The sequence below is a fragment of the Canis lupus genome, chromosome 7 (assembly GCF_003254725.2).
Source record: "Canis lupus dingo isolate Sandy chromosome 7, ASM325472v2, whole genome shotgun sequence".
NCBI classification, from domain to species: Eukaryota; Metazoa; Chordata; class Mammalia; order Carnivora; family Canidae; genus Canis; species Canis lupus.
The window spans coordinates 47,390,620-47,417,369 of NC_064249.1; the positions used below are offsets into that span (position 1 = coordinate 47,390,620).

The following is a 26,750-nucleotide window of genomic DNA, read 5'->3' on the forward strand; positions in this document are numbered from 1 at the left end:
AGATGATATACAAAAGAGGAAGTGCCAATCCTTTGGAGGTTAGCTCCATTGCTAGAGAAAATATCAACATCTGCTGTTCCATGATTGTTTGATGTTCTTGGATGGAGTGTGGCAAATTGAAGAATGCTATCACCAAATCTTAAACCCAAACTAAAATGCCTTTTGCTTTTCACACTAACTAACTATTCAAACCCTTGCAAGGGAAGGGTTTAATGCACACACATGTGATGAATCCCCACCAAAACCCATTCAAAATGATCCATGCTTAATACTCCCATATCCTTTACATTATTGAGAATGTGTTGAAACATGAGATTCATAAATGCCTAACTTTAATAGAGGCTTGCCCTTTCTCAATGCGAGGTAATATCAAGAAAGTGTGTGGTGCTATTTGGAAAGAAAATCCTGGAGATGAGGTTGACAGGTTTATGGCACTGGCCTTGTCTTATTTGCAGTAACTCATTTTATATATAGTACTTCACATTGGGAAAGCCAAGGGCTAGAGCCTTCTCTGATTTAACTCAAACAATAAGTAAGATTGTGGTATCAAAGAAGGCAGAAAATAGGTCTGCTGATTAGAACAATATATTAGGGGACAAGAAGAGGCAAAAAAATCAGGATACAATAAATATGAATAAACATTTCATTCTGTTAGTGATCCTCCCTGCCTTAATAAGTGGATAGCACAATGTACTATACCCAGAAATAGTCTTTACTGGCACCTCACATTTATATAACACTCTGAGATGGTTAAACTTGCTTATCTAACTTACACCATAAGAACAAGAACAAAGAACTTTCTTTGTTGCTTGCTTCCCTGCTTGCTTGCTTTAGTTCTTGCTTTCCTTCTTTTTTTATGAACTCAGACCATGGAAAAGCAAAATTCCATGCATATATTTAAATAAAAGTATATTTTGACATCTAGTAAGAGAAGACAAGAATAATGGAAGAGGGAGTTTGCTTTGTTTGCTGAAGGTAACTCAAAGATTAACAGTTTTGTTCAGTGAAAAGCTATTGTCCTGGTCATTCCTCCTGGCAAGGCCTGGGGGACCCATGATGGCAGAGGTCCTTACTGATGCCCAGAGCAATTTGCACACATTCAGAGCCTACAATCTGTCTTCTGAGACTCCATAGGGTTTGAGTTCCCTAGCGTAGGGTTTTAGAAATCCAAATTCTTTACTACCTTCCTGATTTATTTCTTCAATATGTTCAAAGTGTAATAAAACAGCTGTCAAGTGCCAAGTTCTTGTTTCATAAGTGCTACCGCTTACACTGTCCCTATTGGTCATTTCTCAACCTAAAATATGATGGGTGATCGAGTTACCTTTAAACCACAGCTTCTGTAAGTATATATTTCCCTGGGAGAAAACAGCTCTGGGAAGCTTCCCAATAATCTTTTGCAATAAATGTTTATTAACTTTGATGACAGTGTCTGCACAGTCTTGGGAGGAATATTACTTTTGTTGGTTTTCACATTCAGTGTGCTGGGGTATTGATGGATTTTGCAGTGATAGCTTAGCTTTACCCAGAGCTTGAATCATCCTTTAGCATCCTAGACTTTGTCTTTACCAGGAACTTCTAAAAGTGTAAATATCTCTTGTACCATTAAATATATCATTGTACAAGACACTCCTAGTCAGCTCTGGCTCCTCTAGGTGTGATACTGATGACCAGTTATTGAGTGTACACTATGAGTAGATGCACACTTGTTATTGAGAATGACGTCATTTAATTCTGATTTTACAAACAGGACTGGACTCTGCCTCTGCATGAACATACACCAAGGAAGCCAATACTATTCAGAGAACAGCTGAGAGCTAAGTACAGTATCCACATAATTGGATCCTAATGATATCACTAACCCAAAACCTTTAAAGACCTGTTTGCCAAAAGCTGCAGTATCTGCCTACCCCTTGGTCATTTGTTTTCCTTCTCTACGTTTACTTCCTTGCTTAGTAGACCCATGGTTTCCCATTGGTTGAACTTTTATGTTCCTTTGTATCCAAATTCTTCCCTCTTAAGCTAACAGCATGCACAAAACTCCCAAATCAGTCCTATAATAGTGCTCCTGTTACTAGACAATATCATCTATTCCGTGTGAGAACTGGACTTCCACTTTGTGCTATATTTTAAATTACATCATTTTCCTCAAACACGGTGAAGAATCTTTTTTTTTTTTTTTTTGTCTGTGACTTTAAAAAGGAGTTACTAAAGGAAATACCAAGAAAAAAAAAAGTAGCATCCTCCCTGTTGTGGATAAGGTTGACATTATTACTTAATAATTTTTTATTATTTTCTGGAGAACTTGAAGAACATCATGTTCTGACCTTGAGGTAGATAACTTGAAGTTGAAAACTGACCTAACTTAACTTCTTCTAATTCAGCCACAAGCATAATTTCTGTCTTGGTTTCTTAGTGTCGTTTCATCTTTTTTTTTTTTTTTCGTCACCAGGCATCCATCAAGCACTATCAGAGGACATGGCCCTGGGTGAGGCCCCACACAAAGGGGATTATACTGCTCACCCAGGTTTTCTCCATAAGGAGAATATGCCTATATCTTTCTATTTTTTAGTTTATTTGCATGAATAATCAAGCAGCTATCCTAATTTATTGGGCTGCCCTTTTCTCATAAACACAGTATTATTGTAGTTCAGGAGGCATAGCAAATGCACCATCAGAATCAGCTGAAGAAATTGTTATAATAATAATATATAAGCCCCTGGCTGATTCCAAGGTCTGGAGGGATACCCATGAACAGATGCATTCAAAAGGAACCAAGGTGAATTCAAGGCACAACTAGATTTAATAACCAGAGAGTGGATAAAAAAATATCAATAGATCGAAAGCCACAAATATCACCATGGGAGCATCTCTACAGAATCAAGATCTTCTTTGCTTTTCAGATTTAAAAACAAACTTTTATGAGTATACCATGGGATTAATAAATCCTGAGACTAATTCACTCTAATCAAATTTTTTTATATAAAATAGAGAGTAATTTAAGAACCAGAATAGCTAATTTACAATGAGAATTATGCTTTTTCAAATGACCAGAAACATATTTTCTGTTATTCCAGGAAGCCCTTCTATTATCAAGATACCAAGTAAACAGAATAGGAAAACAAATAGTTTTTAAAAATTGAAACAGAGTATAAGAAATTGAGGAGGGCTGTGGAAAATTTTACCCAGATTATTTTAAGAGTCTGTCTTCCTGATGATTAAAATACTCGTTTTCCAGATATCATTTATATCTCCTTAGACATTAGAACCCTGGCATGTGATTACTCTTCAATTAATTTTCTTGATTCCATATGGACCCTCCTTTTTATTACAGATGGTCTCTGACTTATGATAGTCCGACTTATGATTTTTTGACTTTACAATGTACAAAAGTGATATTCAGTAGAAACTGTACTATGAGTTTTGAATTTTGGTCTTTTCCTGGGCTAGTGATATGTGGTACGATACCCCAGTGATACAGGTTACAGGCAGCGAATCACAGCTCCCAGTGGGTCAGGCAATCACAAGGGTAAACAATCTATACACTTACAACCATTCTGTATCCATACAACCATTCTGTTTTTTCACTTTAAGTACAGTACTTAATAGATTGCATGAGATAGCAATTTTATTATAAAATAGGCTTTGTGTTAGATGGTTTTGCCCAGCTGCAGGATAATGAAAGTGTTCTGAGTAGTTTTAAGATAGGCTGTGCTAAACTATGATGATTATAGGTTAGACATATTAAATACATTTTCAACCTATCTTTTCAACTTACATTGGGTTTATCAGACTGTAATACCATCTCAAGTTGAGGAAGATATCCCTTTTTTTTACTTTTTTAACGTGTTACTCGACATCATCCAATTTAGCTCCCAGGAGTTACAGATTAGTCTTCTTTCTGAGATACAGCAATCTTTCTAATCTTATTTGTAACACATTTATAAATTGCCTCAAAGGGACACTTGGATCTCATTCTGGAATTCTCTGTGTGCTCAACTGGGTGATGTCATTATTTTGTCTACTGTCAGGTCATCCATTTTTTTTTTCAGGGGGCATATCTGAATATTGACCCAGCTGCACACTTCATCCTTGCCACCTTTGCCATCATAGACAGATATTTAGAGGGATACTGACTAGAATTTGGAGGTGGAGGCATAGAAAAACTAACTTTCAACAAAGGGCTGACCATAACTTGTCCTCTCCTGGTATAGAATTGCAAATAAAGAGTTCCACATACTTGATGTATGCCAGGTGCTCTGCTGAGGGCACTTTTAAATATCAGAGTATCTTAAAGGGAGTCATGATAGAAAATGATGGAACAAATTCCAAAATATATTTAAATTATTGTATTATAGACAAATATGAGTAAAACAAGTACTCAGATTCTGAGGTAGATTATATTGATAACTTCTTCTATTAAATAGATGTCAGATCCAATGAGGAGATTTCTCCTCCAAGGAGCTTCTTTCTGTATGGTAGCATAAAACAAGGCTTGATTATTTACAATGGTTTAAACTCAAAGTAGTTTAGTGCTCTACAAATGTATGTCAATATTTGATAACACCCTTTTTCTCCTCACTATCTTTCAAAACAGCTAATATATTAAATAATGAAATCAGTAAGTATTTATGAGACACAGGACTACTTTTTGATAAAAAGAGCAAGATAAAAAGGTTGAATTGCTGTTCCCCTTCCGTGTTTCAGTAAAATAATGAAAGATAACAACAAATATTATATATCTAGTTTCTACCATGTGTGAGCTAATAAGCTTAATCTTTCCCCATCATCCCATCTAATCCTCAAAAACAATTCTATATCCATAAGGACACTTTTGCTGTTTAAAGAAATTAAGGTGCTTTCCCATAGATGCATAATGATGAACAGAGTGATTCAAAGTGTGGGCTCAGATTCAAGTCCAGCGGTGGCTCCCGTTCCATGATCTTGGGTAAGTTACCCAACTTCCCTGTGCTTCAATGTTCTTATTTATAAAGCGAGGATAGTTTTAGTACCACGGCTTAGGGATTTTGCTCACAATTCTACCTGTAATAAGGTGTGTGAAATCTTTGACAGAAAACATAGAAAGTATTTAATAAGTGAAGCCACACAGTTAGTGTGCAGCAGCATTGTTACCCCCCTGACTTCAAAGCCCACAACCACTATACTCAGGCCATGGGTGAGGGGAGGAAGAACACACCAGGCAGCACAGGATTCAAATCCAGCTCCTTACTGAAAGATGCCTTGGCAAGTTATTTGAACCTCTCTTTGAACCTTGTATTTAATTATCCACAAATACTAATATCTATCCAATAATACTATTGAAAGTTGGGAAAACATACAATGTGTCTGCAACTGGCAAGCAAGGTCTAACTTATTCCCGGTTCACTGCTAAAGCCACTTACCTCTCCCCCCTCACTCCTTCATAGGCTACTTGGGGAAACAGACATGGATAATTGAAGAAAGTGGGAAAGGAGACAGAGAATAAATGCTTAAGGTATTTAGAATTACCGAAGACTGGAAGGATCAGGGAAGTTCTCAGAGACTAGGAAAAAACAGAGCTAAATGTTGAGTTTAGAACAGAGAAGGAAATAGGCACATAAGAGACATGGCTGGAGCCAAACCACAGGTGTGGAGTTCACAGTTTTATGTTCAAATTCAATCTATCACATTAGGAAGGATTTTTGAGCATCAAACCAGAAAGTTTGGAATTGATTCAATATGCAATGAGTTTTACATGGGGGATTTATGATAAACCCTATGTATGATTCAGGTAGTTCAAGTTAGGAAATATTATCATCTGTTTTCAAATTAGATTTTATATCATAAGAATCACCATGAACATTGTAATAGAAACAAATAAGTCCAATTAATAAATCACTCCTATACATAGCTCTTCATTCTTTACGCAGTCCTAATTAAATGTCTTAGAGCACCCATATTTTTATAATGATTCAGGTTCATATATTTTTCACATATATCAATGGTACTATTTCACTTTTTAATTATACATGTAATAAAAGTTAATGCAATAATTAAGGGTTGACATAGTAAGAAGGAAAAACGACTTGATTGTTATTTATTAGTCATTGTTGAACAGAAGGACAATGGCAGCAAAGGGAGAAAAAGCTTAGGAGGGATTCATGGTAGGCTATTCAGGAGGCTATTATCTGGCAATAGTTGGTTTGTAAAACTTTGGAAGAGCCCTGAATCCCCCGTCTATCTCTAGGTTATACAGGATATGAGCAGTGTTGTGATCATACAAGATGCCATACAAAAAGATTAGGATAGAGTGGGAAGGAAACAAAGCTCTAAATTGAAAAAGTACCAATTTTGTCTGGGTAAAGGTGACTGAAAGGTATCCATAAACACATTAAAGACTTAAAATTTGAACATTTCTTTTGCATTTCTGATTTCCTGTTTTGTGGGTTAATTATTAGACAAGTCTCATATTTCTTTGAGTTAATGAGCTACTTCAAAGCAAGAGCAATACATATAACAAATACTTAAATGATATTTTTTCAATGATTCATAGTTAGACTAGTGATTAGCATACAGTTAACACTAAAGTTTTTTCTTAGTTTTTCTTTTTTTTTTGTAAATTGAGTTATAATATTATTTGAAAAATGAGGAATTTTCTTCTGATTTCTAGATTCATGTCCAAGTTTTTGATGGATGTCTTCCATTATAAATTCACAGGAACCTTGAACTGAACCTATCCTATATGGAAATCCATCCTCTTTTTCTACCTTTTCCCTCTCCTGTGACCTCCCAACAAAGGGTACCACATCATTCACCTAGAAAAATAACTACCTTTCACATCTCATACATTTAATCAGTCTCTAATTTCCAGCAAATTATCTTCCTGTAATTTTTATCAATTCCATTCTTCCCTTCCCATCTTCGCTGCTGGAGTCTTGTGTCAAGCCTTCATTTTTTCTTACTTTGCTTTCCCACAGCAGTTTCCTAACAGGCATCCTTGCACCCAGTAAGTCCACTTCATATCTATTGCTTCATTTTTGCTATGGGTTTTGTTTTCAATATGCAATTTAGAATATGTCACTTCCCTCTAAAAATATCATTTCATGATTACCCATTGCTTTCTAATGTTTAGCATGGCATAATGGGCCCTTGGTAATATGACCATGGCTTTTCTCTCTATCCTCCATCTGGCTCTTCCATACCCTGGGCTCTATACTGGAGGATTAGAAATTCCTAAATGTAGCATGTTGCCTGAGCCTTTGGAACTCCTGAGCATGCTGTTTCCTTTGCTTGGAAGTCTCTACTAGTTCCTACTCTATACACATTATTAACACATATTCACCATTCAAGATTCAGGTTTCCCCTTCCCATCAGAAAAATAATTACTCACCTCTGAGATGATATTGTATGTCTCTCTTCCTCGCCTAAATAAGAACTTATGATTAACTATCATAACATTTAGTGTCCTTTACTCTGCTGTGAATTCCTTGAAGAGTTTACCTATTTCAACTCTGTGTTCCCAAAACTTAACAGAGTACCTAAGTGTAGTGTAATTGTTTGTTAAATAAAAGTATAGAAGAACAAAAATTAGCAATATATCTAGTATGGCCCTTGTGGATTAGCACTAAAGAAATTGAATGAGAGCTGTTACTGTGATTTGTCTGTATTAATGAGCTAGCATTAGCCATTCTGAGAACTCCGCTCTCTTGACACTATTACTCAATGATCTTTCTATCAAATCCTGGACAATTTCCAGGTAGTTCTTACTGTGTCACTGTTTATAGAGGGAAGTGCAGCCTGTCTTTGAGATTTCACGTGCCAGTGCTCGCTATCCTCATGAATATCAATGCCAGTTTGCTGGTTATTTCTTCTTAATTCACTTACCTTTTGCTCCAGAGAGTTGGATGCTATACTAGTAGTGTTGCAATTTATATACTGAGAAGAGCAAATAACAGAAAATAACCCTAACCAAGTAAGCAGGGTTGGTTGCGCATATTCTAGGCGCACACAGTTTTTTTTTTTTCATTTTAGTGTAATCTGATTGAAACAATGTTAGAAACCAGTGCATTGATTATATTCTCTTCTACTAACTCATTAATTCAACAACAACAACAAAAATAAATGAACAACACGCATTCCCAAGATAATACAAGGACTATGAAACATAGTGTACTCATAAAAGCAAAACACCAGTTGATTGAAATATTATATTTCAAACAGATGGGATAGTATCATATGAACATATGTGAGTCATAGTTTACAAAAACATTGTATTCTAACTAATTTGACCCTTAGATCACAATGCAATATTGGAAAAGAGAAATCGTATAAATCATTCCACATAAAAGAGTTTTAAAAATCTTGATAAATAATGGTCACTGAGAGTTTAGAATTGCCCACTCACAAGTTTAAGTTCTTTATATGTATTACTTTTTATAGCAACCCATTATACATATTATTAATAACCTTGCTTTACAAATGAGACAACTGAGAAACCAAAGAAAATATTTCCTGACTCTCTCAAAGACAGAAACATGTATATACCAGAGTCAAGACTCAAATCCAGAAAATGTCTCAATCCTCTAATACTTCTTAACTATTCCACCACACTGAGAGTTGAGTTTAATATTACAACCTAAACATCCATCTCTTTGAATTATTGGTTTCAAAAGATTTGATGTATTCATCTATTATCAGTGGCAAATCAGTCACCAGTCTTTACCAAACACCTACTACCTTTAGAATCACATTTAATAATGGATAAAACCAATATGGTTACAAAAGAAAAATAGGATCCTTATCCCTGACCTAGGTTAGCTTTGAATTTAACTTGACATCTAGTAGAAGAAGACACTAATTGATGTGATATAATGGTAGTTAAAATACCTGGGCTAGGAGTCAGAAAATCTCTCAGTTTAATGGTTTAAGCCCCAGCACAACACACTGTGTGAAGGCAGGATCCTTTGGTGATTCCAAAGGTGACTTAAATTTCCCTGGGTCAACCTCCATCAGTAGCTACTTCACTGGTCTCAGTTTTGCGATCAGTTCCTAAGGCTGCCATCATCCATAGGCAACTACCATCCACTTCAGGGTGGGTCTACACAGTAGAATGCCCCAGCATTTTATATATAACATAGTTTCAGTAAAGAAAAGGAACAACAGAATGGAATTTCAACACAAAGCTAAAACAAGCTTCAAATTTAACTTCTGTCATAAAGTAGCCTCAAATTTTCTAGCCATAACCCACTGCAGTGTTTCTCCCTGGCATGTACTCTCTCTCTGGGAGAAATCAAAGAAATCATTTCAGAAGAAGACTTTAAAAACAAATATTGATTTTTAATAAGCCCCTGGTTTTAGACTTTGTCAGAGTAATCTCTTCCTTTTTTCTTCACATTTCACTTATTCTTCACACATAAACTCCTCATTTCCCATTTCATAAATAAAAAATATATTTTAAATGATTGTTTTCTCAGGGCGCCTGTTGGTTAAGCATCAGACTCTTGATTTTGGCTCAGGTCATGATATTTGGGTTGTGAGATTAAGCCTCATGTAGAGCTCTGCCCAGGTGTGGAGCCTGCTTAAGATTCTCTTTCCCTCTCCCAGAGCTCCTCCTCCCTCTCCCCCCAAACCTTACTCTCTTTCTTCCTCTTTAAAATAAGTAAATGAGAGGTGCCTGGGTAGCTCAGTCAGTTAAGCGTCTGACTTCAGGTCAGGTCATGATCTCAGGGTCCTGAGATTGAGCCCCGTGTCCAGCTCCCTTCTTGGTAGGGAACCTGCTTGTGTGCTCTCTCTCTTTCTCTCAAATAAAAAATAAAATCTTTTAATGAATGAATAAACAAACAAACAAATAAATAAATACTTGTTTTCTCTTTACATTTTTTTTCTAGGAATGTTAAAAATGTTTCTAAAGAGAAACTCAAACATTACATTAAAGTATAAGTTAGAAATTTAGTTGGGTGGATTTTTTTTTTTTTTGGTTTTCAGAAATATTAATTTTATTTATCCTGAGGAAAGAGTAGAGAGAGAGATCTGATAGAAATATACTAAAATTTTATTTTTTAAACAAAGCATTTATTTTTAATTACATAATTTGATATTATGTGCATTTGAGGTAGTAGTGAAATCTCTTTCCGAAGATAAGAAAGATAAGAATGGGGAGAAACAGAGATGCCTGAGTGGTTCAGTGGTTGAGTGTCTGCCTTTGGCTCAGGGAGTGATCCTGGGGTCCTGGGATTGAGTCCCGTGTCAGGTTCCCTGCAGGGAGCCTGCTTCTCCCTCTGCCTATGTCTCTGTCTCTCTCATGAATAACTAAATAATCTTAAAAAAACTAAAAGAATGGAAACAGGTGTGTGTGGAAGAGAGAAAAAGTGAGGGGAAAGGGAAAGATGAAAATAAGAAAGGAAAACACATCAACATAATAGCCATGAATATATGACATAGAGACGCAGAGAAGAGAAGGCAGAAAAAAGGAAATGAGAAAGAAGCAAAACAGAGATCTGAAATTAGAGTTAGATACCTTGATGAAGCGAGCTTATCATTTGTTTTATTTTTATTTATTTATTTGTTTGTTGTTACTTTTTTGTATATTTTAAAATATTTTGTATATTTTAGAATATTTATTTCATCCCGTCAAGTGCCGCCCTCAGTGCCAATCACCCAGTCACCCCACCTCCCTTTCCATTACCCCTTGTTTGTTTCCCAGAGTTAGGTGTCTGTCATGTTCTGTCACTCTCACTGATATTTCCCACTCATTTTCTCTCCTTTCCCCTTTCACTATTTTTTATGTTCCCCAAATGAATGAGACCATATAATGTCTGTCCTTCTCTGATTGACTTATTTCACTCAGCATAATACCCTCCAGTTCCATCCATGTCGAAGCAAATGGTGGGTATTTGTCATTTCTAAAGGCTGAGTAATATTCCATTGTATACATATACCACAGCTTCTTTATCCATTCATCTTTCGATGGACACTGAGGCTCCTTCCACAGTTTGGCTATTGTGGACATTGCTGCTAGAAACATCAGGGTGGAGGTGTCCCGGTGTTTCACTGCATCTGTATCTTTTGGGTAAATCCCCAGCAATGCAATTGCTGGGTCGTAGGGCAGGTCTATTTTTAACTCTTTGAGGAACCTCCACACAGTTTTCCAGAGTGGCTGCACCAGTTCACATTCCCACCAACAGTGCAGGAGGGTTCCCCTTTCTCCACATCCTCTCCAACATTTGTTGTTTCCTATCTTGTTAATTTTCCTCATTCTCACTGGTGTGAGGTGGTATCTCATTGTGGTTTGGATTTGTATTTCCCTGATGGCAAGTGATACAGAGCATTTTCTCATCTGCTTTTTGGCCATGTCTATGTCTTCCTCTGTGAGATTTCTCTTCATGTCTTTTGCCCTTTTCATGATTGGATTGTTTGTTTCTTTGCTGTTGCATTTAATAAGTTTTTTATAGATCTTGGGTACTAGGCCTTTATCTGATAGGTCATTTGCAAATATCTTCTCCCATTCTGTAGGTTGTCTTTTAGTTTTGTTAACTGTTTCTTTTGCTGTGCAAAAGCTTCTTATCTTGATGAAGTCCCAATAATTCATTTTTGCTTTTGTTTCCCTTGCCTTCATAGATGTATCTTGCAAGAAGTTACTGTGACCAAGTTCAAAAAGGGTGTTGCCTGTGTTCTCCTCTAGGATTTTGATGGATTCTTGTCTCACATTGAGATCTTTCATCCATTTTGAGTTTATCTTTGTGTATGGTGCAAGAGAATGGTCTAGTTTCATTCTTCAGTCTCAAAGGAGCCACCAAATCATCAGTGAGTAGGAGGGGGTGGGAAGCAAAACACGTCGCCCTATAAATAAGCACCTCTGGTTTTCAGAGGAGAGCCTCAAACATCTGCTGGACACCAGGTCTATGTACTTACTCAGCTCTGTGCCTCAAAAATCTAGTCTTGCAAAAACCAAGCTGGGACATGTATGTGAGATGCACATGTCACTAAAAAAATAAAAGAATGGAAACAGGTGTGTGTGGAAGAGAGAAAAAGTGAGGGGAAAGGGAAAGATGAAAATGAGAAAGGAAAACACATCAACATAATAGCCATGAAATAGTCCTCCAAAAATCAGGAGACCCAGGTTTAGTGGTGTCTGTCTCCTGGGAGCTTTGTGACCATGACCTCTCTGGGCATCGGTCTGTAAAAAAAAAAAAAAAAAAAAAAAAAAAATTCCAATTTTCCCAGCACCATTTATTGAAGAGATTGTCCTTTTTCCAGTGGATAGTCTTTCCTGCTTTGTCGAATATTAGTTGACCATAGCATTGAGGGCTCATTTCTGGGTTCTCTATTCTGTTCTATTTATCAATGTGTCTGTTTTTGTGCCAGTACGAGACTGTCTTGATGATCACAACTTTGTAGTACAACTTAAAATCTGGCATTGTGATGCCCCCAGCTCTCGTTTTCTTTTTCAATATTCCCCTGGCTATTCGGGGTCTTTTCTGATTCCACACAAATCTTGAGATTATTTGTTCCAACTCTCTGAAGAAAGTCCATGGTATTTTGATAGGGATTGCATTAAATGTGTACATTTCCCTGGGTAGAATTGACATTTTCACAATATTCTTCCAATCTATGAGCATGGAATAATTTTCCATCTCTTTGTGTCTTCCACAATTTCTTTCAGAAGTGTTCTGTAGTTTTTAAGGTATAGATCCTTTACCTCTTTGGTTAGGTTTATTCCTAGGTATCTTATGATTTTGGGTGCAATTGTAAATGGGATTGACTCCTTAATTTCTCTTTCTTCAGTTTCATTGTTAGTGGATAGAAATGCCACTGACTTCTGGGCATTGATTTTGTATCCTGCCATATTGCCAATTGCTGTAGGAGTTCTAGCAATCTTGGGGTGGAGTCTTTTGGGTTTTCTATGTACAGTATCTTGTACCTTAATATTTCTTGCAGAGCTGGTTTGGTGGTCACCTATTCTTTCAGTTTCTGCCTATCTTGGAAGCTCTTTATCTCTCCTTCTATTCTAAATGAGAGCCTTGCTGGATAGAGTATTCTTGGCTGTGTGTTCTTCTAATTTAGTGCCTTGTATATATCCTGCCAGCCCTTTCTAGCCTGCCAGGTCTCTGCAGAGAGATGTGCTGTTAATCTAATATTTCTCCCCATATAAGTTAGGGATCTCTTGTCTCTCACTGCTTTAAGGATTTTCTCTTTATCTTTGGAATTTGCAAGTTTCACTATTAAATGTCAAGATGTTGAATGGTTTTTATTGATTTTGGGGGGAACCTCTTTATCTCCTGTATCTGAATGCCTGTTTCCCTCCCCAAATTAGGGAAGTTCTTAGCTATGATTTGTTCAAATATGCGTTCTGGCCCTCTGGCCCTCTCAGTGCTCTCTGGGACCCCAATTCTATGTAGATTTTTCCTTCTGAGGCTATCATGTATTTCCCTTAACCGTTCCTCATGGTCTCTTGATTGTTTTTCCTCTTTTGTCCTCAGTTTGTTCCTTGCCATCAATTTGACTTCTATGTCACTCTTTCTTCCACCTCATTAACCCTCATCGTTAGGACCTCTAGTTTGGATTGCATCTCATTTAGTTGATTTTTAGTTTCGGCCTGATTAGATCTAAATTCTACAGTCATGAAGCCTCTTGAATCCTTTATGCTTTTTTCCAGAGCCACCAGTAGCTTTTTTTTAAAAAAAGATTTTATTTATTAATTCATGAAAGACACACAGAGAGAGAAAGAGAGGCAGAGACACAGGCAGAGGGAAAAGCAGGTTCCACACAAGGAGCCCAATGTGGGACTGGATCCCAGGACTCCAGCCCACGCACTGGGCTGAAGGCAGGCACTAAACCACTGAGCCACCCAGGGATTCCCCACCAGTAGCTTTATAATTGTTTTTCTGAATTGGCTTTCTGACATGGAATTGTAGTCCAAATTCTGTAACTCTGTGGCAGTGAGTACTGTTTCTGATTCTTTTTGTAGTGAGTTCTTCCTTCTAGTCTAAACCATTTTGTTCAGTGCAGAGTGAAACAGAAACTGCTTAATAATGATAGGAAGATGCTTTACACATTCTTCACCATACAGCCCCTAAGTCAAAGATATACGTACATGCAAGAAAACAGAGCAGCTCACTTTCTAAATCCCTGAAGAGCTGTTATTATAGAAAAGCTGTTATAAAGTGGTTTTCTCTGATCTTTATTTCTCTGATCTTTATTCCACCAATTCAACCTATCCCTCTGTTCTAATAATTTTCACCATCAATGTTTTCCATGTAAAACCATCAAATCTACCCAAGTTTTAGAAAAAAAGTCTCAATGGACTGATACATGTTGACAGGTACATTCTAGGAGCTGATCTCACATTGGTTAAAAGACAGCATTCCAGAATCAGCCTGCCCATGTGCAGAGCCAAGCTCCACCACTATGGCTGTGTGAAAAGTAGTATCTCAGTTTCTTCTTGCATAAAATAGGAAATAACGGTAGTAATAGCAGTACTTGTAGGAATGAGAGAATTAAATGAATTAAAGTGTCTAAAGTGTGCAGGGCAATGTCCATACATGGTAAATAAATCTACTGGATCATACAGGTAAAATAAATAAATAAATAAATAAATAAATAAATAAATACATACATACATACATACATACATACATAAAGGGAGGGGACTGGGAGATGGTGGTGGTGACGAAGTTGTAGTGGAGGGGGAATGTAGTCTACCTGAGGGGTCCTAGAGGTTAAATCCTCTTGGTTCTGAGTATATTAAGTTCTGTATGTTAGAAGATGCTCAGTCCCAAGTTTATAAAAACAATACTTGTAGAGGGCCCCATCAGTGAGCACCAAAACGTAAATGAGATAAAGGAGGGGGGCAGAATGGGAATGAAGAGAGAATATAATGTCACAGAATGAACCAGCACGGTTTACCACTTGTTTCTGCGTGCATGCTGGTCATGTTTTAGAAGGTATTAACTTCCGCCATTGTAGAACAACATGAGGCAGAGAAAACAAACACAAAACAAAAAACATATGTTGTATATCTCCCAGACTTAAGTTGAGTATGTAAAAGGGAATCTAGAAGTGGACAATATATCTAAGACCTGTAATTGTAGAAATATGAAAGTCAAAAAGGAAGAAACTTAAAAGTGAAGAGGTGGTAAAATATTGTATCTAAGGTGGGAAAAGAGAAACTATTGGAAATTTATAGTCTGATATAAAAAACAAGTTGTACTGGAAAAAGAAAAAAAGGGGGAGGGGATGAGTACCCTCTAGCTCTATACACTGTAAATCCCTCGACTTCCCCTGGAGCTTTCCAGCGCTGCTGGGTCCAGAACTTGCTCTTCCCCTGTCCTTCCAGCTGGTCTTCTGGGGGAGCGGCCTGCTGTGCTGATTCTCAGGTGTGTGCACCTGGGGGAGCCCCCCCCCCCGCCAGGTGCCGGGCTCAGTGGGAGCTGCTGTCCCCGTGAGGCCCCTGTTCCCTGGGGCCCGGCCCCATCCCAGGCACAAGGTGACACCAGGAGGAACGACCACACTGGCGGCGGCAGCTCCCCAGCCCTGGAGTCCGCTCCCGCAGTAACTCCCGCAGCTCCTAGTCCTAGTCCGCACCGGCCTGGATGCTCCCGGGGCGGGGGCGCCGATCTGCACAGCTCGGGGCCCCTGGCAGGAGCGTCCTCGCTGTCCTGGGCCCTCCCCGCCTCCCTGTCCCGCGGGGAGCGCAGGGCCCTGGGCTGTGTCCCCCGCGCCCTGGGTCTGGGGCCTGCGCCACTGGACTCGCGCTCCCGGCCTCGGCTCCCGAAGGCAGCAGGTGCAGCCCCCTCCCCCGGAGCCCCCCGACCCAGCGGCTTCTCCCGAGGCCCCGCCGGGGCGCTGCAGCCCTTCCCCGAGCTCGGCCGCGGGGTGTGGGGCGCTGTCCCCCGGGCGCACCTCCTGTTAGTGACCCCGGGAGACTGGGGGCTCCGCGGCCCCTCCTGGGATCCCGCCCGAGCTCCCTGCGAGCGCCTTTCGTCCGGGACGAATCCGGGCGGATCTTTAAAGCTCCCGCGTCTCGGGGCTGGGCTCTCCGGAGCTGGAGGCTCTGGCCGCGGCCTCAGCCCGGCTCCTCGCGGCCCCCCCCCCCCCACCTGATCCTTCTTTATTTTTTTTCCTCCCGCCATCCCACCTTGTTAGAAGCCAAAACCCTTCTCTCTCTAGCGTTCGGGCTGTTCTCGCTTTAAATCTCAGGTCGAATCCGTAGGTGTTCAGGGTGTTTTGAAGGTTATCTAGGTAAGCTGGCGGGGCCGGGTGACTCGGGGAGCCTACTCCTCTGCCGTCTTGCCCCAAAAGCCCTATTGTTTAATTTTTAATTATAGGCTTTAAAATATTATTATTTGATATATGAATAATCATAGTTTTTTTCAACTGCCTTTATTTAACCAAGGCTGAGGTTTTATTCTAGGTGAGTGGTACTCAAACGTTTTGATCTTAAAATCATTTCATTCACTTGACAATTATTGAGGACCCCCCAAATTTTTTATTTTATGGGTTATTTCTATTGCTATGTAGCATATTATGAATTAAAACTAAAATTTTATAAAACTAAAGCAATACATTAAAAAGTTATAGTAAATATTAATTTAAAAATATTTCAAGAAATAACATTTTAAAAATATTTTATGTATTTATTTATTTATTTGAGAGAGAGAGAGAGAGAATGCACAGAGGGAGCATGTAAGGGAGAAGCAGACTCCTCACTGTGAAGAGAACCCCATGCAGGACTGGATCCAAGGAACCTGAGATTATGACCTGAGCTGAAGTCAGCCAACTAAGCCACCCAGGTGCCCCAAGAAATAATATTTTATACCCATATTTTCCAGAACAACAAAAAAATTTGAGGAGAATGACAGTATTTTACATATTTTAAAATTTCCAAAGATAATCTAGTTTAAAAGACAGTTGGAGTTACCTATCTGCTTCTGTATTCAATAAACTGCAGTATGTTGTTTTGGTTGTTTATGAAAAAAATTCAGTTTTATACAGATACGGAGATGGAATATATAGAACTTCATTAATCCTTGCAAAAAGGCCTCTCAGATCCCTCAGTTCTTTTAATGTATTTTGAGAACCACTTCCGAAGACAAAATCAGCATGATTCAGTTCTGTAAATGTCAACAGAGCAAGCACCTGTGTTGTCTGCATCACTGTGCTTTTGGTCTCCTGACCCATCAGGTGTTTGAAAGCCTCTGAAGCCCCAGTTGCAGGCAGACTTCATTTCAGAGTTCTGTTGGGATGGAAGCATGTTTATCATGGAGGCTGGATGAGTGCTGAATCCAGCTAGTGGATTTATTCATGTCACCATCACAAATCCAGAATAAAGAATCAACCAGCAACATGTTGAGATTTAATAGTGTAGTCACAATCTGCCCTAAACTGTGCATCTCCTTTAAATTTTATCTTGAGTCATAATTATGTAGACCTAATCCTAACCTCCATGTCATTTTTCATTTGAACAGATGTTGTACCAGGTCCAACTCATTCTATGCTTTTGTAACTGTAAAATTGATTATTCTAACTAAGATGTAAGACTTTTGCATTAATCTGTTACTTTTCATATTTCTGAGTTTGTTCCATCATTCTATCCTGTCAGGATTGCCCTAAATCTTCCTTCTGATACCTAGTCTATTAGCCTTTACTTTTAGATTTATGTCATTTCGTATCTGTTGTGAAAAAAAGTGTATAGCTTAAAATACTGTATAAACCAAAAGATGTCCTTAAAAGTATATAGCATATTTTAAAAAATGTGTAGTGTTATAAAGGTTGTTATAGTTATTAGCATTATTAATGTAAAATTATCAATGTAATGATGATCTGGGTGAGGCCATAGAAAAAGTGTGCCTCTTATTCAGTGTACCACCCATCTTCCCTTTCCAGAGCTTTTCTCCCTGGCTGAAGCATCTATTGTATCATGAAGGACTGACTATAAAAACTGATAGAAATTGATAATGTTTTAAGAAGAAAGTCCTGGAATCCAGAGTCATTTAAGGCATTAAAAGGGAACTTTCAGATAGGAAGAAGGGAGCTATAATGGGGCAAGAGAAAATAATCCATACACTCCAATGTCCTTCTTGGTAAGGTAAGCAGCTAACTAGTGTAGGAGAGGAAACATCTCTTCCTCTAGCCATCTTAGGTCCCCGAGTTGGAGCCCTGTAAGTTGGACTCACAACAGATTCATAAGAGAAAGTGTATACATTTATTTAAGTTTTACATGACATTGGAGTCTTCACAAGGAAATGAAGACCTGAAGAAGTGGGTAAGCCTAATTATTTTTATAGGTTGGAGGAAGAGTGGAAAGTTACAAAAAAATGTGATAGGACAAAAAGATACGACCTCAGGGTGGTAAATGGGGGAGCTGTAGGTGGGGGGACTTATTAAGGCCAGTTTGTTTTGATTCTCTCAGCATCCCTCCTTCTTCAACTCTTTTCCTCTAAGTATAGGAGGACAGCCTTCACATGAGGGCCTTATGACCTGCTTCAAGGGAGACTGAGAATCTTTCCTATACCTGCTGTTTCTCACATTCCTTCACTTTAATATTCAATATGCCACCATGCCATATTTTGGGGTAGTGTGTCCTGAACCTCATTAGCGGCCTATGACTTAGTCTTCAGAGTAGTACACAATTCCTAGAAATAAGATGGAGGTTCATCAAACAAAGAAAAATTCTTAGCAAATATGAAAATATTATAATACTATAAATCACAGGTATTTTATGCTTTGGGAATCTTCTTCCAAAGCTATGAAAGAAAAGCCTTCAGTCCCAAGATGTATAATGTCTATCAGTTACTAACATGATGAAATGCCAGGAAATGCTTTGACTGCAGGATCAAGGTGTCAAGACAGAGTAAATTCTTACTGTGGCAAATAATAAGAATATTCAGATATAGACTAGATATTAACATCTATTACAACTTCCATGGCAAACCAAATATATTCTAAAATCTGAGCACTTTAAGAGTTTCTGGTTACCATTACCCATTCACATGAATCAGACTCCAATAATTGTCTCCATTAATTATTATACTCTAAGAATAGAGTTAGGGAGAAAGATATATTTACCTATGTTAGTACATGTGTATACAGCATCAATAGTATTGAATTTACTTAAAGAGATGAAGTTTATCCTAAATGATAAAATACTTGGGAAATGACTGGTGAAAATGTCTATTTTTCTTCTTTGTTTCATTGAGTACAAAATAATCCGTCAGAATAGAGCAAAAAGGATTGACTGGTAATATTGAGTTTTAATATCCATCACTTCTTTTTGTGTCCCATCAATCATCCTTGAAAATCAGTCAGTGAAGATAAATAGAATTTTTAATGTCCTAGAAAGCACCATTTCTCTCTGTTGTCAGATACTTTATGGGGAGAAGAAGAAAAGGGGAAGGGAAGGGAAGTACTCCATGGAAGAGGAAACCCTCAAGGAAATGGAGAACTGCAAGGTTGCCTCTCCCATTCATTTCCCTGGTTTAGTGCCATTCCCCCAACCACATGGTGTCTTTCTTTCTCTTTCTTTCTTTCTTTCTTTCTTTCTTTCTTTCTTTCTTTCTTTCTTTCTTTCTTTCTTTCTTTCTTCTTTCTTTCTTTCTTTCTTTCTTCTTTCTCTCTTCTTCTTTCTTCTTTTTTTCTTTCTTTCTTTTTCTTTTTCTTTTCTTTTTTTCTTTTTTCTTTTCTTTTCTTTTCTTTTCTTTTCTTTTCTTTTCTTTCTTTTTTTCTTTTCTTTCTTTCTTCCTTATATAGGTACCATCCTGGGCATGTGGGGCTTGACTCATGACCTTGAGATCAAAACATGAGCTAAGTTGAAGAGTCAGATGCTTACAAGACTGAGCCACCCAGGTACCCTCAAATGATACCATTTTCTAATCTACTCCTTAACCTCCAGATCTCAAATCTTCCCTCTCAACCGTCTTTATCCTATATCCACAGATGTATGGGCACAGGGAAATATATCAGACCTGCAATACATGTTTTATAACTAAATGAAAATTTAAATTACATTCTCAGATTACCTGTCTGCCTTTGAACTATGATGGCTCTAGTCCAAGAATATAATAATTAGTGGAGAAAACTCAGATCTTGTAGGCATAGGTTTGGCATTCATCTGGGTTACGAGCTTCTTGCATCCTCATATAAATGTGTCAAATTATACTTTTGATTTAGAAGGCACTAAATTCCCATTGCTGAATTCCACTTTCTAAATGCTGATTTTGTAAAAATTTAGAAACTTGGGATCCCTGGGTGGCGCAGCAGTTTAGCACCTGCCTTTGGCCCAGGGCGCGATCCTGGAGACCGGGGATCGAATCCCACGTCGGGCTCCCGGTGCATGGAGCCTGCTTCTCCCTCTGCCTGTGTCTCTGCCTCTCTCTCTCTCTCTGTATGACTATCATAAATAAATTAAAAAAAAATTAAAAAAAAGTATTAAAAAAAAAAAAGAAACTTTAGTAGCCCTAGAAATAACAGGAGAAAAAAAAAAAAAAGAAAGAACAGGAGATGAGGAGAACCTTATCATGTTAGAGATGAACAGGAGACCCCCATTCATGTTAGAGAGATATGAATTGGTGAAAAAGAATGGTGGCATCAGAGTCAAGATGACTGCTCTCACCTAATTTCTGAGTCAGTATTCTTTTCAGTCTACCCAACAGTTTAAACTCTTCAGTATTAAAAGCTTCAAAGAAGAAAAGAAAAATCTTTGGATGTCTTTGTAAACTCCATAAAGACCCTCTTATATTGCTATTACTAATACCTCCATATTACCTTGACCTTAAAAGGATCCTATTTATTCCTGTTTGGAGCATTCCAGGTTGAGAGCCACCTCAAGTACTCTACAGGATGGCCTGCCCTCCTTGAGAAATACCTCATGCTATGGCTTTTCATGAGGCTGTTTCTGACCCCTTGACTCAGTGCATTTTAGAAAATGTTTGTGACTGGGAGTTCTAGTGCAAAAATAAGAGAACTATGAACCATTTTCACCTTAGTTTAAATCAGGAGATAATTTTAGACTTATTCACATATTTATCCATTCAAAAATAAAAATATTTCTGACATATCTATGCTATTATTCAGCAAATGGCCCATTCATGAGAGAGCACACATTTTCAGTTAAGAGCGAGGAATTAGGGATCCCTGGGTGGCACAGTGGTTTGGCGCCTGCCTTTGGCCCAGGGTGCGATCCTGGAGACCCGGGATCGAATCTCACGTCAGGCTCCCGGTGCATGGAGCCTGCTTCTCCCTCTGCCTGTGTCTCTGCCTCTCTCTCTCTCTCACTGTGTGCCTATCATAAAAAAAAAAAAAAAAAAAAAAAAAAAAAAAAAAAAAAAAAAAAAAAAAAAAAAAGTAAGAGCGAGGAATTAGAGGAGCCTCAGTTAAGTGCTGACTTGATTTCAGCTCAGGTCATGATCTCAGGGTCATGAGATCAAGCCTTGTGTGGAGCTCTGAGCTGGGCATAGTCATGCTTGAGATTCTTTCTCTCTCCCTCTTCCCTTCCCTAACCTCTCTCAAAAACCAAGAAAAATGAAACCGAGAGAGAGAGAGAGAGAAAGAGAAAGAGAGGGGAATTAATAAGAAGCAATTAGTACAATGGAAAGCTCTGGCTTTGGGGTGAGTTCTATGGCCCAACCAACTTGATTTCATGATAGATCTGTGACCCTGATCAAGTTAATACAGATGTTAAAACATTTTTGTTATATTATTCCATAAAGGAATTTTGAAGGATTAAGTACTCAACTTGTACACTTTTTAAAAAGATTTTATTTGTGTATTTATGTATTTATTCAGAGCATGCAAGTGGGGGGATGGGCAGATGGAGAGGGAGAGGGAGAGAATCTCAAACAGACTCCAGGCTTAGCATAGAGCTGGACACTGGGCTCCATCTCATGACCCTAAGACCACGACCTGAGCCAAAATCAAGAGTTGGATGCTTAACCAACTGAGCCACCCTGTGCCCTCAACTTGTGTACTTTTAGATTGATATCTAAAAATTTCATCCTAAATTTAAATTTTTTATAGGATATAATTCTCAGCTTACTTTAAGTAATGATGTTTTAAATAATGATATATTTCTAATAAATATATCCATTGAGGCGTAAAAGACATTCTCTTTTTAAAAACTACATGAACAGGGATCCCTGGGTGGCGCAGCGATTTGGCGCCTGCCTTTGGCCCAGGGCGCGATCCTGGAGACCCGGGATCGAGTCCCACATCGGGCTCCCGGTGCATGGAGCCTGCTTCTCCCTCTGCCTGTGTCTCTGCCTCTCTCTCTCTCTCTCTGTGACTATCATGAATAAATAAATAAAATCTTTAAAAAAAAAAAAAAAAAAAAAACTACATGAACAAGTTTTCTAGTAGTTAAAAATGTGACATTGTTCCTATTCTTCCTGGGAATTATATTTCCATTAATTTTTTTCCACAGAGTCCATCCTAATATAACATATTTTTATATCTTAACATAATCCTATAATAATTTTACTTTTTCTATAGTAGTAGTTGTCACCATTAACAGACTGTTGATGTATATGCAAATGTGTGGCATTTTTACTTTTGTATCTCTCTCCAATTTTTTGTATCTCTCTCACCTTCTAGAATGTAAGACCCTAAAGGGCAGAAGTCCATTTTCCTAAATGCTGTGTCTGAAGCACCTGAAAGCAGGATGTGACACATTATATAAAGCAGTGTCTGGTCCATAAAAAATATTTTCGAATAGAATGAATGAGTATCAGGAAGGGAGCATAGGGAGTTCTAGTGAGGAGGAATGGGTTTTGATTTAAATTCATTGGTGAGAGAGCACCTCCCAAAGGAAGTCACATGTGTTTGATAATCTGAGACAGGCAAACCAAGCAGTTATCTGGGCATAGAACATTTCAGCAAAGGAAATAGCACCAGCAAAGACTTCCCTGGACAGGGTCATGGCTGGAGAGGCTTGAAAAACCCTCAAGAAGTGTATGGCTGGAACATATGACAATGACTCAATAGAAGACAAAATTAGAATAGAGATAACAGAACACGATCCTAAATGGACGGAGAACAAATGATGGTAGTGAGAATAAAATGAAGATGTATTGCTGAATGCTTAATCTGGATGCATTTTTAAATTGTCTTTCTGTCTTCCTCTCATTTTGTAGATAAGAAAAATTACATAGAAAGTTTAAGTAATTTTATTAAGGTACCACAACAAACCAAGAGACAAATGGCAGTATGTCTTAGTGACCAGACCAGATTCCCGTCATCTTCCCTACTCCACTGACAGGCTTCAATATCCCAAAGGGAAAGCATTGACTTGTCAACCTCCATCTCTGTGTAATTAGATTATATCATTCCCCAAAGTTTCAGTTCAGTACTTTCCATAAATATTAAACTCCTTTGGGGGTCAGAAAGCTGAGGAGAGTAATAATAAAGTAGTGTGATTTTATGCAATATTTTAATCTTTTAAAAAATTTGTAGAAAATTACTCCTTTCTATAAATTCCCTTTTTCATAACTGCTAGTCTCTGCCTTGGGGTAAATACCTCTGACATTCCAAGCAAGGTGATATATAATATTGTCAGATTTTTCATGTAGGTAAATTTGATGGTTTAATACTGAATTATGCAAAACAAGAAGCAGTTGATTTAAATTTAACTTTAAAATGAAAGAGTAAATTATTGGAATATCTGAATAATAAAATGGAAATTTAAATAAGGAACATATGCATGAAAAAAGAGGAGTCGAATCAAAATGGGTTTGTTTTTTTAAAAAATGATTATATTTCATCTCTTACCATACTTTTGTATGAACATTGAAGATGCAATTGCCTATTATTTATTGTATGTATTTAATGAATATTTTATAAAGTCTAAGCAATCACTACATTTACATAACATATGTTAATGGGATGACCACTAGTAACAGAAAAGCGTCTTTGATACAAAATCCATCAGGCACTTCCTGATCTGTAGCTTAATATTAAGTTAATGTCCATTTCAATGGTGGGGAGAGGGGAAGTATCTTATTTGCTAGCAAAGGTCATCCGCTAACTGGAATAATCTTAGAAATAAAAATGACAGAGTACAAGTCCACCAAATATTCTTTATTTCTATACCTAATTACTCTTACTAAGATTACAATGGATGACTCAGTGTTTCTAATTTTTAAATGTCTACCTATATGCACTCCACTCTTTCTTTGTATTCATAAAGCCAGTGAAAGACAAACTAATTTAAGAAGTGCTGATGTGCATGAGTGTGACAAACCTCCCATCACTATCTCCTGTCCCAGATTTTTCATGATGACCACAGAATTAAGCTGAAAAATAAAACAAAACAAAACAAAACACCTTTACCCATCATTTCAGAAATACTCCTAGCTAGAGAATTAATTTTAAAATGTACAAAGTTATACGTAGATTTCCACCATGTAGACTGCTTCAACTTGTAAGAAGTGAAACAGGTGTGGATTTTTTTTTTTTTTTGATAATTCCTTGAGGTGTTCACCTTTAAAGATGTTTTATTTTTAAAAAATGTAGAAACATCTTTCATGGAAATTAGAAAGAAAAATAGTAACATTAAGACCTTAGTTTTTCAGGAAATGATTGATTATTCTTTGCGGGGGTGAAAAGGGTGACATTTTATTTTTCTTCATTTGACATTTTCACATTTCCTTCTGATGATCTTTTACTCCATATACTACAGATTACTATGTGTTCAACAAAATCCATTTCCTTTCCTTCCTGAAATACGTCTAAGCCTCATGGCCCCATAAGTATAATGAATTGATCTTTGACAAGGAAGTAAAGGCAATATAATGGAGCAAAGATAGGCTCTTTAATAAACAGTGCTGAAAAAAGTGGAGATTCACATACAAAAAAAATGATTCTTGACATAGACCTTATACAGATCAAAAATTAACTCAAAATAAATCATAGACATAAATGTAGAATAAAAACCTATAAAATCCTAGAGGATAACATAAGAGAAAACAGAAGACCTTGGGTATGGCAATGTCTTTTGAGATTCAATATCTTGGCATAAGGCAGAAAAAAAATAAGAAGCTGGGCTTTATTAAAATTAAAAATTTCTGGGCACCTAGGTGGCTCAGCGGTCGAGCATCTGCTTTTGGATCAGATTGTGTTCCTGGGGCCTGGGATAGAGTCCCACATCAGGCTTCCCATAGGGAGCCTGCTTCTCCCTCTGCCTATGTCTCTGCCTCTGAATGAATAAAATCTTTAAAAAAACTAAAAACTTCTCTTCTCCTAAAGACAATATCAAAAGAATTAGTTATAGACTAGGAGAAACTCTTTTCAAAAGACACATCTGATAAAAGACTTATGCAGGAACATCTGGGTGGTTCAATCAGTTAAACATCTGACTCTTAATTTTCGCTCAGGTCACGATCTCAGGGCCATGTGTTTGAGCCCTGCATGGACTATATGCTGGGTGTAGAGCCTGCTTAAGATTCTCTCTCCCTCTCCCTCTGCCCCTCCTTCCCACCCTTACTTGTGTGTTCTCTCTCTCTCTAAAGAAAAAAAAAAAAAAAAAGAAGGAAGGAAGGAAGGAAGAAAGGGACATTCAAAATATACAACGAACTCATAAAACCTACAATAAGCAAACAAACAGCATGACTTAAAAATGGCTAAAGACTTTAGCAGACACCTTGCTGAAGAAAAAAATCTACACGGCAATTAAGCATATAAAAATGTGTGCCACATGATATGTCATCAGGGAAATATGAATTAAAACAACAAAGCACCATTCTATACCAACTAGAATGGTCAAAATCAAGACTATTGACAATACCAAATGTTGGCAAAGATATGGAGCTAAAGTTCAAATAAAGAAACTTCCATTCATTTCTGCTGGAAATGCAAAGTGGTACAGGCACTTTGGAGGACAGTTTGGCAGTTTCTTAGAAAACTAAAACATATTTGATATAAACATATCTAGCAATCATATTTCTTGGTATCTATCCAAAGGAATTGAAAACTTAGAACCATAGGGCACCTGGGTGGCTCAGTGGTTGGCATCTGCCTTTGGCTCAGGGAATGATCTTGGGGTCCTGGGATCAGGTCCCACATCGGGCTCCCTGCAGGGACCATGCTTCTCCCTCTGCCTATGTCTCTGCCTCTCTCTCTGTCTCTCATGAATACATAAATAAAATATTCAAAAAAAGAAAAAAGAAAACTTATAGCCACAAAAAAACCTGCAAATGATATTTATAATAGCCTTGTTCATAATTACCAAAATTTGGAAGCAATGAAGATGTCCTTCAATAGGTGAATAAATAAGTAAACTGTGGTATATCCAGACAGTGGAATATTATGTGGTGCTAAAACAAAATGAGCTATCAAGCCATGCAAAAACATGGAGGAACATAAGAATAGGTAGGTGTGAATAACTAAACTTGCCTATTAAAAGAAAACAATTTCCAAATTGCCTCTTGAACAATATCCAACACTATGTAGTATACAGTAAACCCACCTAAAATGAAATTATTTAAAAGCAAAATAATTGGCAAAGATAAAGTAGGCAAATTAGAAACAAAGCAGTAATTATAATATTGGTATCAGACAAAAAAGACAAAAATAATTACATGAGATGAGGAAAGACACTTTTTAAATAATAAAAGCCACAAACCACAGCAAAGATATTACTGGTAACAATACTTATACACCAAATAAGACTATAATTATCTATAATTCATGAACATATACATCATTCTCAGCACAAAGAGCAGTGGACAAAATATAAGAATATGAAACAGTTAAAAATAATAAAGTAAATCTTATTGATATATGTA

The 26,750-nt window shown here is 37.6% G+C and overlaps 1 protein-coding gene across 7 annotated transcripts in view; it reads left to right on the forward strand.

The window, feature by feature from the left end:
- RIT2 (Ras like without CAAX 2) overlaps positions 1-26,750 on the forward strand; it is a 475,191-nt gene that overhangs the window by 132,208 nt on the left and 316,233 nt on the right. Inside the window, exons 3-4 of one of the 7 annotated variants that reach the window (XM_049112675.1) lie at positions 1,751-1,821; positions 4,828-4,948. The exons of 4 other annotated variants lie outside the window; for them this stretch is intronic. In XM_049112675.1, coding sequence (XP_048968632.1) covers positions 4,870-4,948 — 79 coding nt within the window. In that variant the 5' untranslated portion in view covers positions 1,751-1,821; positions 4,828-4,869. The remainder of the gene's footprint in view (positions 1-1,750; positions 1,822-4,827; positions 4,949-26,750) is intronic. 2 more of the 7 variants (XM_049112676.1, XM_025429017.3) reach the window with 2 other exon arrangements.